Source organism: Sebastes umbrosus, chromosome 13, assembly GCF_015220745.1.
Source record: "Sebastes umbrosus isolate fSebUmb1 chromosome 13, fSebUmb1.pri, whole genome shotgun sequence".
In the NCBI taxonomy this organism is placed as follows: Eukaryota; Metazoa; Chordata; class Actinopteri; order Perciformes; family Sebastidae; genus Sebastes; species Sebastes umbrosus.
Window position 1 is genome coordinate 13,744,038 of NC_051281.1, and position 16,222 is coordinate 13,760,259.

A 16,222-nucleotide genomic window follows, 5' to 3' on the forward strand; every position below is an offset into this window, starting at 1 on the left:
TTCTCTAGTGTACTTAATGAGTTTGTCTATAAGCTCATCTACTTAAAAATTGGTTTATAAACCATTGTAATTACGAACTGTAAATTGCATATATGAAAACAACTTTGAAAAAAGGGAAAAAAAATAAGGTATATATATATATAAAAAAAAAAAAAAAGTGCGATTAATCGTGATTAACTATAGACAATCATGATTTAATATGTTAATCGATTGACAGCCCTAGTAAAGACATTATATTTGGGGAGGATGTCTCACTCCGCAGCTGTTTCATGACACCAGCGTCAGGAGTTCATGACGTCAGTCCCTTAAGAGGAGGTCCTCCCTTCTCAGAAACGTTAGTTTTGGTCGTTTCTTCCATGCAGTCGGTGGCTTTCACTCTGTCTCACAATGTCCGGACTTTACAGAGCTTCAGCCTTTGTTTCTGCCTTGATTTTCTGTGGTGTTTTTATAACCACAGAGGCTCAAACTCCTCTTCCAGCTCACAGTAAGTGTGTGTGTTTATTAAGCTTTATAGCTGTTTGTGCTTTGTTTAGTAGAGCCAGAGTTAGGTTAGGTCAGGAGGTGGTCACATGACTGCAGAAAAATGGATTTTCACTTATCAGAGGAGCAAAGATAATCATCTAAAGTCATGGTGATGGCTCAAACTAACTTTACTCTAGTTTTGCAAAGTGTGTCTAAATCACTGTAAACTCTGTTGATGGTTTGTCACTGTGGGAAGAAAATTAAACATCTAGAAAGATTTTATTTCCTGTCTTGCAAGCCCATTTATACAACAGCTTGACCCTACACAGTAAAAGGATGGCCAGTATGCATTATAACCCACAATATACTGTAACTTCTCTCTGTTTTCAGCTTCTTGTGCCCTGAGATCCAACACCAGTTGTCATGAATGCCTGCAGAATGTGACAGTAAGTCTCCTAAATCTCCTGCCAAATATCTTCAGATTTGTTAGTGATGTATTTTACTATAAATACCAAAGATATGATACTAAGCACAGTGTTTGTTGCTGTTTTTGTTGCAGTGTTTGTGGTGCTCACCAACCAAACAATGCATGGACTACCCAGTGAGGAACATCCTGCCCCCCCGCAGTATGTGTGTACTGAATGATGCACGATGGGGGGTGTGTTGGGGTAAGACTGACATGAGTGCCAAATCTGGGTATCCTTAAAAAATGTACTATTTTGACAACTGATTTATTGTAAGAGTCATTTTGCCAAATATTCTCTAGTTACAGCTTCTCATTTGTGATGATTTGCGGCATTTTTTCTTTCTTACTTGATAAAAGGGCTGCCCCCTCTTAGTCGATTAGTCGACTAATTGGTAATTTCCGTCATGGTCGATTAAGATTTCATTTGGCGATTAGTCATATTTTATGCTTTTTTTCATGCTGAATGTCTTCTGGTAAACACAAGATTTAAAGTAGTGCTTTTGTGTGATTCTTTGTGGAGAAACTCAGTTTTACAGATCTGTCGATTAAAGCAACTAATCGATTAATCAAGAAAATCCTGAGTGTTAGTCGACTAAAAATGTCTTTGGTCGAGGACAGCCCTACTTGATAGTAAAGTGAATATCTAAAAAGCGAGTTGAAGACCTCACCTTGTGCTTTAGGGATTTGTGATGGGCATTTATCACTATTTCCAGACATTTTAGAAGTCAAACAATTAATCAATAATCAACAGAATAATCAATATAATTACAGCCCTAGTATAGGACTTTCTTCAGATAATAAAAAACATATATCAATAGTCATAAGTTGTGTCTGACTAGTCAATTACTTGACTTAATAATGATTGAATGACTATGTATGGTGCTTATTCTCCACAGAAGAACCATATATAGCTGCAAAGATTAATTGATTAGTTGTTAACCATTAAATGAATCACCAATTATTTTATTCTTGCTTCTTAAATGTGAATATTTTCTGGTTTATTTACTCCTCTATGACAGTAAATTGAATATCTTTGAGTTGTGGACAAAATAAGACATTTGATGACGTCATCTTGGGCTTTGGGAAACATTTTCTGACATTTTATTGACCAAACAACTAATCGATTAATCGAGAAAATAATCAACAGATTAATCGACAATGAACATAATTGTTAGATGAAGCCCTATAACCAACTTCTAACTGACTAAAATATCTTGATCTACTAAGACCCCAACCACCACCAATAGTTAACTAAATTCTAAAAGGGGCAGTAGTGTCTATTTAATAGGATGTATAATAAAATGCATGGCTCATCATTAAGTGATTTTCAGTGATTCATTTTTCTCTGTGTGTCTGCCTTTTCCAGTAAACTTCCAGATTTTGATCATCGCCATGTCGGTGCTGGGCTGCATCTTCATCATCGCCATTCTCACTTGCTGCTACTGCTACTGCTGCAAGTTTGAAAGACTCGGGTAAGCATTGAGTCACGTGAGGTGTTGGCTGTGAAGTCTGATTTAACATGGAAGGAGGAGGACGGGGAGCACAATGGGTCGTTTCTGTGCGAGGCCGGGCTGATACCGCCGTCTCCGAAAGCCTGCCAGAATTTGTAACTGCAGCTTAGCTCTGAAAATAACATTGATCTTTCTATTTAGAAGTGGTCTAGCCTCTTCTAAAACTTGTTAATGTAATAATGGGCTTTTGGATGAGTCAGTTTATCAGACTGATTAACTGTTACTGAGGTTAAAAGCAAAGCACATCAGACTTCTGGTCTCACTATTGTCATTTGTATTGCTTATATTTATAAAAACATAATTATGATGAATATTTATGCACTAACATATTCTTATATTCTAGGAACAAGAGAGAAGACTCAATGGTGGAGCGACAAAACAGCGCGAGGAAGACCCGTCAGAAAGCAAAGTAAATGGCTGTTGTGGAGGATGGTCTGAAAATAGCTAATTTTTAAAAATGTTTTAATGCATTTTTAAGTGGCAGGGTATGCAAGTAGTATGTAGGGTTGTTGTTACATCATATTTCAGCAGTGGTGGTGATGATTCAAACACGAGGGCGTGAGTGTGTCCAGTGTTCTCTGTTGTGCAACAATTTGTCTTTGTTCCTTCCCCTACAGGAGAACAGAAATGCAGCATAGACATGATGAAATCAGGCAGAAATATGGTGAGACTATTCTCTTGTTTTGCATGGTTTGACTGGGTTAATAAATGTAAATGTTGGAATACCAAAGATGCTTGTTTTTATGAAGCTTTGTTTACACACACACAGTGAGAAAACGGTTGCAAAATGAATGCATAACTGGGTATTGGAAAGATAAGATGGAGAAGATAAAGATAATGAAATCAGAGCAGATGAAGGGAACAACATACAAAAAGTCTTCATAAACAAATCAAAATAAAAACAACATATTTGATCCAGTACCACCATCTACTGGATAAATACGACACTGTACATACTTCATACACTAGAATACAATTCCAACATTTTTTTACTTCACAAGATTTTTTAGAAATATGTTATTTGCTTTTAACCCATTGTTTAAATTGTATGCAACCATCAAAACACTTACTAACGAATGTGGATATGTTCTATTCCCTGCTTGCAGTCATATTATGGGTAAATGATTTGTTCTCTGTTGTTCTTTTCAGGTATGGCAAAGGATAATCCATACGCCCGTATGGACGGTCAATGAGAATCCTACAAAAGTCCCATAAGATGATTTTATTGATGCCAGTAACATTGAGACATATGAGAAACTGTGATTATCTGATTTGAGTTCAATGTCCGCCAAAAAATGTCAGCAAGATGTTCTGATTATTTTGACTGAGTGTGCACTATATTTCAAACGCGGCTTCTTTGCCTAATGTTTCATATTTTATATGCATTGCTGTCTGTTATTATACCAGATTAATATTTCTCATGCCTTAAATTTGATGTAAATGATTATAGGAGAATATGTTCAGTTAATTTGTTTTTCTGTTGATCCAGGAAACTAGATACAAATCTGTCAAAACATATTGTCCACCATGATATGCAAACATTACTGTGTTGTTCTGCATAAAAATGCAGTATTGTAAGAGATTTCTACAACTCCAGAGCAGATCAAAGCTTGTGGTGCTTCTTTTATAACTAGCCGTTTTATTTTCATACTACATTTGTAATACACACTATCTTACCGATTGTCATTCGAGTCTAAAGTACCACATTTATTTTTATATAAATAGTTCATTTATAACATGTAACTCATTTTACACGTTTTTTGCTATTTTATCTGTGGATAAATATGAGAATCAGTATTTGTTTCAGGACGTTCTTGGATAAAAGAAATGTAACTGCATGTGAGGGATTTGATTATTGTGCAGCTTTTGTTAAAAAACAAATTGTGATCAATGAAAAAATAAATGAATAAAATTTTATTTGTGACTTTAATTGTAAATCAATTTCCAAATTCACAATTTTACCAAACCACACCCTACCCAAACACAAATACAGAAACAAGAGGGGTCAAAAGAAACTATTCAGCAATGAGAGAAAGTACCATAAATCCCATGTGGAAATCAATGCCATCTGTGTGCTTCCATCTCAACCTCTCACTCTATTAAAGAAATATACATGCCCCACTTGTGGAAATATTGTTCTGCCCTATTCACATATCTTATATAACAACCTTTCATCTGCAGCAAGCTTTCCTAAATCTATCACCCTCCAAAAAAGGAGGCACCCAATACATGTTGCAAATCCTGAGAATAATTTGCCATTCAATGATTACAGAAAAAACGATAATACATACAGTACACAGTCTCCTAAAGACTACAAACCTGTGAGATCCGCACTGTGAATCTGCCTCCAGAATAGTTGGATTTTGGGGCATGCCTACAGAGTATAAATCGTGTTTTAAATATATAACCAACTGAGGCAGGGCCAGATTAAGGCATAGGCCGTATAGGCGGTCGCCTTGGGTGCCCCTTTCTGAGGGGGCACTGGTCGCTGACAAAAAATAAAAATAAAATACTTTTTTTTTAATTTAAAAACCCTTCCTCATTTTCTGCATTGAGGTAACAAATGAACGAATAAATAAATACACTTTTTTTTTTTTTACCCCTGTAACTCTCGTTGTAGTGAAACTTACTAAACACTTTTAAGCCAACAATATCAGGGACCGATTATTTATATTATAATAAATTCAGTTATTTATGGAAATAAAAATCTTGGGTTTCTACTAGAACAAGTTTACATGCTTTAATGTTCAAACAACACTTTATTTCTCTCATACTGTCTATCTGAATATACCTGTATTCACCCTCTGACAGAAACGCTCCGTTTTAGCGCATTTCAACGGAATTGTGTTGCTAGGAAACAGCTTGGTTCCATGTTTACTTCCTGTCAGCTGATGTCATTCAAATACACTGCAACAGGAAATAAACTGCTCACACATTTAGAATGTTTACGTTTAGAACTGTGAAATTAATCTAAAATATTAGTCTAAATATTGTAGATGTGTGACATCACAAATGTACAGAAATCCTGGCGGCTTGTTTCAAACGCAGAGTTTCTGAATACGGGCTGTGTGTATTTCTCTGTGGATTCAGAATTTTGATACTTTCACAGTATTTATATAGCACTTAAAGGGACTGTTTGTAACTTCTTACACATTTAAATCACCCAGGTTATGCTGTTCAGACAAGACTCCAACACAAACTACACAGAAGCGCCAAAACCGCAAAGTTATATCCAGTAAAGCCTGTCTGTTAAACAGTGTTGACCGCGGTCGGAGAACACGGGGGAGACCGTAGCTTTGGTCTGCAGGGCTGGAGTCTCTGCTGTACTCTGCTCCTCTGCCTGCTTGCCTTCACTCAGCTCGCTCCACCTCACATGCATGCGCGCACACTACACACTGCAGAAGACTTCGTAGCTCTGAGAATATCTAGTGAATGTACAGTGGACGTTTGTGCAGAAATAAATGCTGCAGCTCCTCCAGACCAACAGAGGTTTCCTGTGTCTTGTGAAGTGACGGAGCTCCGCAGAGAGAAACGTTATCGTCTCCGACCGGGTGCCGGTGTCTCCCCTGTTCCCCCCGACCGCGGTCGGAAGGCTGAAGTAGGAAAAGCCAACACTAGGATCAGCAGTGATTCATGGAGAGAACTTCGTCCGGTCAACATTACTGCCAAGCAGCTGAAATATAGAGTGATATTGTGGTTTTAGCTGACGTGTTTCGCCTCACTGTTTTGAGCGATGCTCGCTCATGTCTACGTAGAGCGAGCACAAGCCGAGCCAGACGCTGACTTTCGTTGACTTAACGACCACAGGTGTCGCTGTTAACAAGCATTTCTGATTCTTACAAACAGTCCCTTTAAACCTGCTTTATAATATACAAGACATGAAAACTTTTTACAACCTTTAAACAATAAGAAAAAATATTACCACCATATTTCCGGTTGGTTTGTTGTGTTTCTGACTCCTACTGCAAGTTCAGTTTAATTAGTTAACCAAGTGGATCTTTAATTCAATGCTTTTGATAGTCCTTAGCCTGGACTAAAGGCTGGTTTTGCAGAAGGGCCCTTTTCTTATACCTATCTCGCGGGTATGCGCAAAATGTAGCTTGCGCGTTCACGTATCCGCGGCCCCGACGAAAAGTGGAGCACGTGACCTCTTCTGGTCGAATTACAGTTTAAACATCAGTGCGCGCTCCTGGTGGAGAAGAGAGAGCCGGAGGATCAACTGATCACTGATAACATCCTGCTAACCTAACAGTCTGCTCTGTTGTTATCAACACACACCGGGAACATCCAGCACCATGTCTGAAGAGAAGCCAAAGGTCAGTAACATGCTGTGCTTCTACGAAGAGACATCTTGCTCTGGTTAGCTGCTGTTGTTAGTTACCATTCGCTGCTAAGCTAAGCTAGCTCTGCTAGGCTAGGCTAAGCTAGCTCTGCTGCTAAGCTAAGCTAGTTCTGCTGCTAGGCTAGGCTAGCTCTGCTGCTAGGCTAAGCTAGCCCTGCTGCTAGGCTGAGCTAGCCCTGCTGCTAGGCTGAGCTAGCCCTGCTGCTAGGCTAAGCTAGCCCTGCTGCTAGGCTGAGCTAGCCCTGCTGCTAGGCTAAGCTAGCCCTGCTGCTAGGCTACGCTAGCCCTGCTGCTAGGCTACGCTAGCCCTGCTGCTAGGCTAAGCTAGCCCTGCTGCTAGGCTAAGCTAGCCCTGCTGCTAGGCTAGGCTAGCCCTGCTGCTAGGCTATACTAGCCCTGCTGCTAGGCTGAGCTAGCCCTGCTGCTAGGCTAAGCTAGCCCTGCTGCTAGGCTGAGCTAGCCCTGCTGCTAGGCTGAGCTAGCTCTGCTGCTAGGCTAGGCTAGCTATGCTGCTAGGCTACAGATAACCGCATTTGAGCGGGTCGACGGAGAAAACAAAGGTTGAACAATTATTGCGGATATGTGTGGCTTCAGGCACAGCTTTGTGTTGCCAGTGAGCCTCAAACATCAACACCTACAGCTACTCACTGGTTTACTTTTGAATCAGGACATAGTTGCTAACGAACACATCAGATTAGCAGTTAAATTAATGATTTGGTGTTTTCATTTGCGCCATTGTGGCTCTCTGCGCCAGTTTCAACGAGCTAGCATGCTATGTGCTAACCACCAAGGGAATGAGTGGGTGCTGTGTTTGAATGAAACCTGCCCTGTAGGACCAAAGCTTGTCTTCTACATGTACCTTAACGTTAGGTAACTTCAGTCAGCTGTCAGACTCCACAACCCGCCCTGCTCCCAGTAGACCACTTACACACCAAGAAACTGACAATAACCTGATATATTCAGGTGGAATTTCATTCATTCATTCATTCATTCATTCTCACTGTTCAATATCATTTTCCACTTGTGCAATTTTGTTAATAGTCTGTTTATTGTCAATACTGTATATACTGCTCCTATTTTTATACTTCCTTCTATTTAAATGGTTCATATTTTGTTACACTTTGTTTAGGTCTTTTCTTTTTTTTTTTTACTGTGTTAGCTGATGCATCTTGTTTTTTGCACTATCCCCTTTGCTGCTGTACACTGCACATTTCCCCACTGCGGGACTAATAAAGGAATATCTTATCTTAGTTAAGTTAGCTGTTGTTGTAGGTTAACATCATACTACAGAACACCGGTGTTGTAGATCAACCAGTGGTCAGATTATCTGTGGTCAACTGATTGTTGGTGTGGTCACTTATAGTAACAGAAGATGTTCAAAACAGGAAGAGGAAGCGGATCCATTATCTCTTAATTTATATACATTTCTAATAGATTCCCATCTGGTTCCTTTTCGTCTTAGCTGTGTATGTAAGTGAAATGGGCCAGCAGGATTCACTAGAGGCACTTTGAATGTCGAAAACCTATAAAAAAAAAAAAGATGAGCAGCATGTGTGGGAGTTCATTCATGTATTCATTCATGTCAGTAGTAAAAGAGCATTTACTTGCATCACCACATGCCTTCTATTGAGCATCCTGCACAGGTTGTGTGTGTCCTCACATTATGTACACATGGTATTGTGCTTGGAACAATCCACCTTTTATCAGACTTTATATTCACAGATAAAAGCACTGCTCCCAGTAGACCACATACACACCAAAAACTGACAAGAACTTCACTTTACTGTACACCAACTGTCTATCAGTACTACTCAGGTGTAATTCATACTGTGCAATATAATTTTCCACTTGTGCAATTTTGTTAATAGTCTGTTTATTGTCAATACTCTATATATTGCTCCTTTTTTATTCTTCCTTCTATTTAAATGGTTCGTATTTTGTTACACTTTGTTTAGCTCTTGTTAACTGTGTTAGCTGATGCATCTGCAAATTTCCCCACTGCGGGACTAATAAAGGAATATCTTATCTTATCTTAAAAATAATGTTACCATAACACAGGTATGTTTCTGCTGTTGACAATGAGTGTTTTTGTTGCAGGAGGGAGTGAAGACAGAGAATGACCACATTAACCTCAAGGTAGCTGGTCAGGATGGGTCAGTTGTACAGTTCAAAATCAAAAGGCATACTCCGCTCAGCAAACTAATGAAGGCATACTGCGAAAGACAGGTAAGTTCATTCTGAAAGACTGAAACATAAACCTGTAATTCCCTGTGGTAACAATAGACTTTTGGCTTTATTACTAACGGGAGACTTAAAATGACACAACTGTTGTTTATATTGTTTTGTTGATGGCTGACTGGATGCAAAATCTCACAAAAATGCTTTTTCTGTCTGTTCTGTCTTTTACAGGGATTGTCAATTCGTCAGATAAGGTTTAGGTTTGATGGACAGCCAATTAATGAAACAGACACACCTGCACAGGTTGGTGAAAGCTGCACACACAATAATATAAACTGTTACTAAAAGCTCAAATATTCTGATCATGGAGATGGATTATATAGTTTAGTTTACTTGTGAAGGGACAGTGCAAATTAATAAATAGACATGGTATAAAAAATGCCAGAGTTAGCCAAAAGGCTGTTTTTTTATTTGTTGTCCCTGGCCAAGATGTCACAGAAGGCATCCTAAAATACATCAGAACAAAAACATAAAACAGGACATCCATTTTAAAAGTGGTAAAAGGACACACAGTTGTTAAAAGCAGTAGAAACAGTAGTGACATTTATACATATAAACAACATTGCGCACAAACAGGACATATCGATAAGAGCAGCAAAAAGAGAGTTTAGTGCTGACATGTGTATGTATTAATCATCCATTGTTTTAATTGGGTACTGAAAGATCTGTAGGTGTTTAGGTGTCTGATGTAAATTGGAATTATATTTCACTCTCTTGAACCTCTGACTGGCTAATTGAATATATATATATATTTTTGTACAATTCACACAGTATGTGTTTTCTTAGGTCAATTATGTTGAATTTGTATTTTGAAACACAAATGGGCAAATGTGTCAGAGCATAAGTGTGTGTCGTGTCATTGGCCTGTGTACACTGTCCAATTTTTTCTAGTGTGTCTGCTGTTACCCCTCTGGACCTGTGCGGTGTAGAGCACACTTGTAATGTCACATTAATGAAATGGGAAATAATGAAAAGTGTTCTTGTTAGTAGAGTATATTTGCACAATTGCTGAATGGATATGACCCCCGGGAATAAGAATGAATCCTCCCATGTCTCCCGCTGTTACTCAGTGTTTAACTCAGGGTTAGTGTAGTTAATGTTGAACTACGGATATCCTCGAGTAACGGATGGAAAGTGTTCAAAGACAATTGTACCTCCAACACTGATTTTTAATATTAATCTTCAAGCAATTGCACAGTATATACAGTATCTTTCCAATGTCTAATTTGTGTTAGACTTGTGACAGTGAACCACAGTTTGCCACTTTTACAACATCCTCACTTCTTGGCCCAGTTGCAGTAATCAGTTGAAATTGACCAAGAATTTCAGTTGCACAAAAAGCAATACTCTAACCGACATGCAAAATAATAAAATTAGAAATAATAGTCACAACCCACTCCATCAGTTTTCTGTGGTATAATAATATATGTAGAAAAAAGATCATGAGATGGTTGTCATCTTCATTGGATCCAGGTGAAAATACATAAAACCCAATATAAAGACGGTCTTCCATTTAGGGTTGGGTATTGTTTTAAATTTGTCCATGCTAGTGCCAGTATAATACCAGAGTTTTGGTACTGAAACCAAAGCAATACTTTCCGTTAATACCTTACTGTGAGGATAAACCCTTTTTTTTTTCATTTAACAAAAGAAGCCAAAGGTTAAATATTGTCGAAAAACAAGCAGCCATCCAAGAAATTGTCTAAATTTGTCTAAAAATGTTGATTTGAATCAGGAACTACAGTAGATGGAGCCGAGATACCCAGCTCTCCTTCTATGAGGATACATATTAATGCATTTGCTGTAGAATAATGTTTTTGTTTTGTTATTACAGCTGGAGATGGAGGATGAGGACACTATTGATGTATTTCAACAACAGACAGGAGGAGTCTCTTCTTAAGTCGGATGTGGACTCTTGGAAGAACATCCACATCATTATTTTCATGTTGTATTTGTTTTCACTTAATTCTTTTTTCCACTGTGCTCGGTCAGGCTGTTCCCAACACAAAAGAAGGTAGACGTTTCTTTCATTTAGGGCCAAATCCTAACTTTGAGATGCAGGGTAATTTTTTTAAAAAGTGTTTTATTCACATAAATGGATGATTTGAAATTGTCCAAGGCAGGGACACGTCTCAGATCAGATATGGCTCGTAATGAAAACAACACACTGCGTTCTTTTGATGTTGAAATGACCTCATGCATGTCTCATAAAACCATAAGCTGAACTACATGCCAAAATCCTTTTTTTTCCTCTCTTTGTGTTTAAGTTTTCCAGATTGTTGTGAGCATTTAAATTCAGGGTGGGCTCAACAATTTTTAATTCATGTACTTGATAGGATTGCTGTGGAGGAAAACTGCTGGATGGGAGTTTCTCTCTGTAGATGGGAAAGACATTATGACATATTTCTAAAGTAATAAACTTTTAGTAGCCCTTTTTTTTTTTAAAGGAACATTCAAAATAATTTGATGTACCCAATGCTTGTGCCGAGAAAGATCCATATGAATGGTTTACCTCAATACTGTCACCCTCGACTCATTGGTAAATAAAGTACAGTAATGTTTCTGGACCAAAAAGCTAAATGAATAGTGTTCTTTTATAAAAGGGTTTGGTTAATATATAATATGTAGATGTAAAGGGTTACTGTGACTGTAACAGTGGTCTTTGTGGTCACACAGCAGGAGAACAGCTCTCCCCATGTGTTTCTTTCCATCTCTTCAGGACTTTAGAATACAAATAATTCACCTTTACCAGTCCAGAAATGGAGCGTCTCATCTAAGGTTATATATTTCAGTCAGTGTATAAACAAATATTGAGTCAATGCTGTGTTGCCAATTTGAATACTTTTGTCCAAAATCTATCCAAACATGCTTAGTTTGTTTGACTCTTGTGCGTTGGTAGGTAGAAATCTTGTTTTATAAGAATGTTCACCTTCATTTTTTAACATTTGTTAGATTTGCTGGGTGACATTGGCAGATACCCCCCCCCCCCCCCCCCTTTTTTTTTTGATTTGTACATTATTTGTTGTCCCTATACTGTATACAATAAATATAGTTTGATACTCAGCCTTGCATTATATATTACCTTCCATTTGTGTGTGGATTTGCTATATAATTAATATTTCAGCTATGCTGCACAACACAATGCAGGGCAGATGTTTTGAAATATTCACATCTTGGGTGTAAATAAGCATACAGCTGTTAAAGGACTGCATGATGGTTTGATTCATGTAACCAGAGGCACAAATACATTATGGCCACTATATGCTATTGTGGATAAAAAGAGTCATTGTATCCAGATGTGAAGCCCTGGTACAGAGGTTAATTTCATCAAGCCCATAATTACATGATTTGTTTAGTTTCCCTTTTAAAAAGTTTGTGGAATTGAGCTGAAAAGATTTGAGAAAGTTGTGTGTATAATAAAGCAGTCTGATCCAGAGCACGCAATACACTTTACATCCCTTAGAGGGTGTTGTTGATCTGGAGATCCACAGGATCACTGCTCACTCTGCTATATCTGCATCTCTACTTGTTTGAATCGCTGAAGCCCTTAAATTACAATACAAAGACACATTTGTTGCTCCACTCCAGCCTTGTGAGGGCCATAACTCCACGAGTCTTCTCTCTTACTTAAAGAGAACTTCATTTGCACAGATGTTTCTTAACTGAGCAGCCAAATGAACTCCCTGAGAGCCTCCTCACACAGTGGTTTGATTGTGCTGCTTTTATTTCTGGCATCTCCTTTGCATTTTATATTTCCTTGTGGATATATCTGGAGTCTCTTATATTCCCCCAGAACCTCTCAGAGATGCAGCTGCAAGGTGCCCCCTCCACACATACATTCAAAAACCTCCCTGAGTCTGCATATAGTATTCTCTAGAAGAGCACAGACATTAACTGTAAAAGGCGAGATTCACGTCAAGGCATCAGTTTTGTTGTTGTTGTGCTGTGAGTCACTATCAGCTGTGTCAGGGGCGCTTGTAAGGCAGCACATGATCCTCAATTGTTTTTACTGGAGTTAATGGAGAGAAGCTTTCTATTATTGTTATTGTTTTAAAGCTCATTCATTGTCTGTCATATGTCATGCACCACTCTGCTGTCAGTGTACAATGAGGTCCATTTGTTTATTATTGTGACAAGATAATAGGTGATTTATTGAATCCAACTGCGCAGTCACTCATGTACTTAGAATAAAAAGGAATTATTTTCATATGAGAATCAAATGTGTATTATACATGAGTTTATGTTCATATGCATATGTTCACGAGGCTAGATTACCAACTAGGGCCCCCTAAAAAAATGTTTTTAAGTATATGTGCATTTTTAAAACACATTTTAAACTGATGAGAGCATTCAGGTGGGTTTTGAAGATGGTCGATGTGTCAAAAAACAATTGCTCAAATGGTGCATATTCCTGATTAATTTGTGTTTAATCAGATTACCACACAGCAAACATGGAGCCATGTAATAATCCAGCATAGGAATACTGTACACATGCACAGATAGGGGAGCAACAGGGGGTGAGTAAGTGCCCACCTGCTCATATAAGTCTATGGTCCTTTAAAATACAATTTCTTCCCTATTTACTGATCATTCACTCATTATTTGTTTATTATATTTTTTTTGTAGTAAATTTAAGTAGTCAACACAAAATTGTACTCAAAATGAAGGCTGTAATCTGTAACAAAGTAGTACACATACTGTATCATGATGAAAAAAGGGCAGAGAGAAGAAAAATAATCTTACAATACATGTCTCCCACTCAAAATACATAAATAAAAAAACATAGATGGTCTGCTAAGATATGCACAAACTAAACATATATATTACACATTAACCCTCTGAGACCAACAATAGACCCATTTTTGTCTTTTAGGGGGTACAGGGGATATTTAAGGGGAGCTAGCAGGTCAACAGTATGTCACATAGAAGTGGTGGACATCATCTGAAAGCTGGGAACTTGAAGATTAATTTGAGCTCAGCACTGTGTGTCAAGTTGTCCTAGTCATTAATAAGAAATAAAAATTAATTAATAAATTGAAAAAGAGAATAAGGGTTTTGAACATTATGATAGAGGTGTATACAGTAGTGGCTGTTTCCTTGTTTCAGCAAGTTTTGGTTTGATACCATTTGTTACACAGATTTGGTGCTAAATTTAACCATTTTTTATCACTCGAGAATTTATTATAATGATCAATAATCCCTCCAGAATACCACATTAAGACACCAAGACCTTTAGGAACACCATAGAAAAAGCCACGCTGTGATTTAGTATAAAAACAACTTTTGACATTTTGTGATTTCTGCAAGAATTGCATTTTTTTGCAATTGGACAGTGAGCATTTCTGTTTTGGAAACTGAAATATTCAAATACACCATTTAAGAATAGGCGAAAATAACACATTTATCCTGCATGCAAAAAATTGCGTGTTTTTTTGCACTTATCATAAAGTGGGCATATCTGTAAGGGTATCCATAAAACCCATTTTCATCCACATATCTTGAGGTCAGAGGTCAAGGAACCCTTTTGAAAATGGCCATGACAGTTTTTCCTTGTTTGGCCAAGTTTGGAGCGTTATTTAGCCTCCTTCCCGACAAGCAAGCATGACATGGTTAGCAGCAATGGATTCCTAGGTTTTAGTTTCATATGATATCTGCAGCTTCACTCTAACCCTAAAACTGAACTGCTACAGCCTCTGAAAGACATTAAAGTTGGTTGGGATCCCACGGGTGTCAGAGGGTTAAGTCAATATTATTTAATTATTTGATGTTTGTACACTATCTTAAATTGAATAATACTTTAACATTTTAATTTCCACGTCTTCATTATAGCTCAATTGCTGGCTGTATGTATACAAACTATTCTTGTTTTAAACCCTAATTAGTATTTTTTAATCCAAATACTGATCCTTAATGTATTTGTACTTGTTGAGCTGAATTCTGACCTTTGAGCTACTTCCTTCACAATGGTATTTGCATTCTTGATGTGTTACCATTAATTTGAATGAATAGCAGAATGAGCAACGTCCTCTCAGTAAATAAAATCCAATAAGTGCATAAACATGTAGCACACAGTACATCCATCACACAACACAAGGGGAGGGGTCTTCAGACAGAGCAAATCAGCTTAAGTTGGAACACGTAATGATCGTATGAGGTCAGTCGGCCGTGTTTTGCATCCTCAGTGTGTCCAGCCAGCAACGTCAGTTGTGACACCCTCCCTCCCTCCCCCGTTGAATCAGTCCAGCAGCCTGAATGAAACCACTGTACATCTGGAGAACCTCTGGATCGTCTCCAGAGCGCTGCATGCTGATGTCACCCTCTTGTGCGTAATGTGGGTCCCCACCCTGTCAGCAGATCAGATTTCATCCCAACGCATGTTGAGATCTCGGGGGAGCAGAAACGTGTCAGTGGCCGTGTTATCGTAAAACTGTTAGTATACAATAATTCTCGAGTTTTACTAGAGCGAACAAGTGTGAGTGCTTTCCGTGTCAAAATGGCCCATTGTTCTCACTCAGGGAATGTTTTAAAGTTCAGAAATCCACAGATATAATCAGGACAAAAGACCTGTCTGTATTTGCTCAAGGTTTTGTCCTGAGGACATTGGCTGAGGAGAGATGTTAGAGACAAGAGTAGGAGACGGGAAAGGTTAAACTAATAACACATTCCCTCTGAGTACAGAATTGAATTCTAGAAAACAGATTAAATGAATGAAATGTATTTTCAGTTTGCCACTGTAAGCCTCTCTTGGAGGCCTCTGAAGAAGAAGTCAATTATTATTAATGCAGCCACACTCACACTTAAGCTTTACGGTTATTTAATTCAATTAAATGCAACTTTATTTACCCCTGTAAGAGCAAATGTATGCAGCAGCTTGCCACCACCCAGTTTAACAGATACACACACTAGATAAGAAAAGAAAAAACATCAGTCATATCTGTATCTGTGAGTCTAAAGGTACTATAATATTTACTTTTCATGGTTCGGTTTTCAAACATGCTTTAACTCAGGTACAACTAATATTAATCATGCTGTTTTAACCATCATCCTACCTCTGACTTTTTGTCATATCTCACAAATGCTTTATTCTATAATTCCAATCTTTAATGACTTTGTCAATCAATTTGTTCCTAATGACTTCATATTATTGTTTTCTGTTTCTGATTTCAAGTATCACACACTATCAGGTGGGTAGGGGCACTCTGT

The 16,222-nt window shown here is 38.0% G+C and overlaps 2 protein-coding genes across 2 annotated transcripts; both read left to right on the forward strand.

Annotated features, from left to right (window-relative positions):
- Positions 1-323: 323 nt before the first annotated feature.
- pttg1ipb (PTTG1 interacting protein b) lies at positions 324-4,363 on the forward strand. The gene is made up of 7 exons (XM_037790906.1): positions 324-484; positions 853-908; positions 1,022-1,130; positions 2,295-2,400; positions 2,783-2,848; positions 3,057-3,103; positions 3,589-4,363. Exons 1-7 carry the CDS (start codon positions 388-390, stop codon positions 3,630-3,632), a joined length of 525 nt encoding a protein of 174 aa, XP_037646834.1. The 5' UTR covers positions 324-387; the 3' UTR covers positions 3,633-4,363.
- A 2,235-nt stretch (positions 4,364-6,598) lies between these two features.
- On the forward strand, positions 6,599-12,082 carry sumo3b (small ubiquitin like modifier 3b). The gene is made up of 4 exons (XM_037790417.1): positions 6,599-6,755; positions 8,879-9,007; positions 9,191-9,262; positions 10,854-12,082. The coding sequence occupies exons 1-4, from the start codon at positions 6,735-6,737 to the stop codon at positions 10,917-10,919; spliced, it is 288 nt and encodes a 95-aa protein (XP_037646345.1). The 5' UTR covers positions 6,599-6,734; the 3' UTR covers positions 10,920-12,082.
- Positions 12,083-16,222: the final 4,140 nt, after the last annotated feature.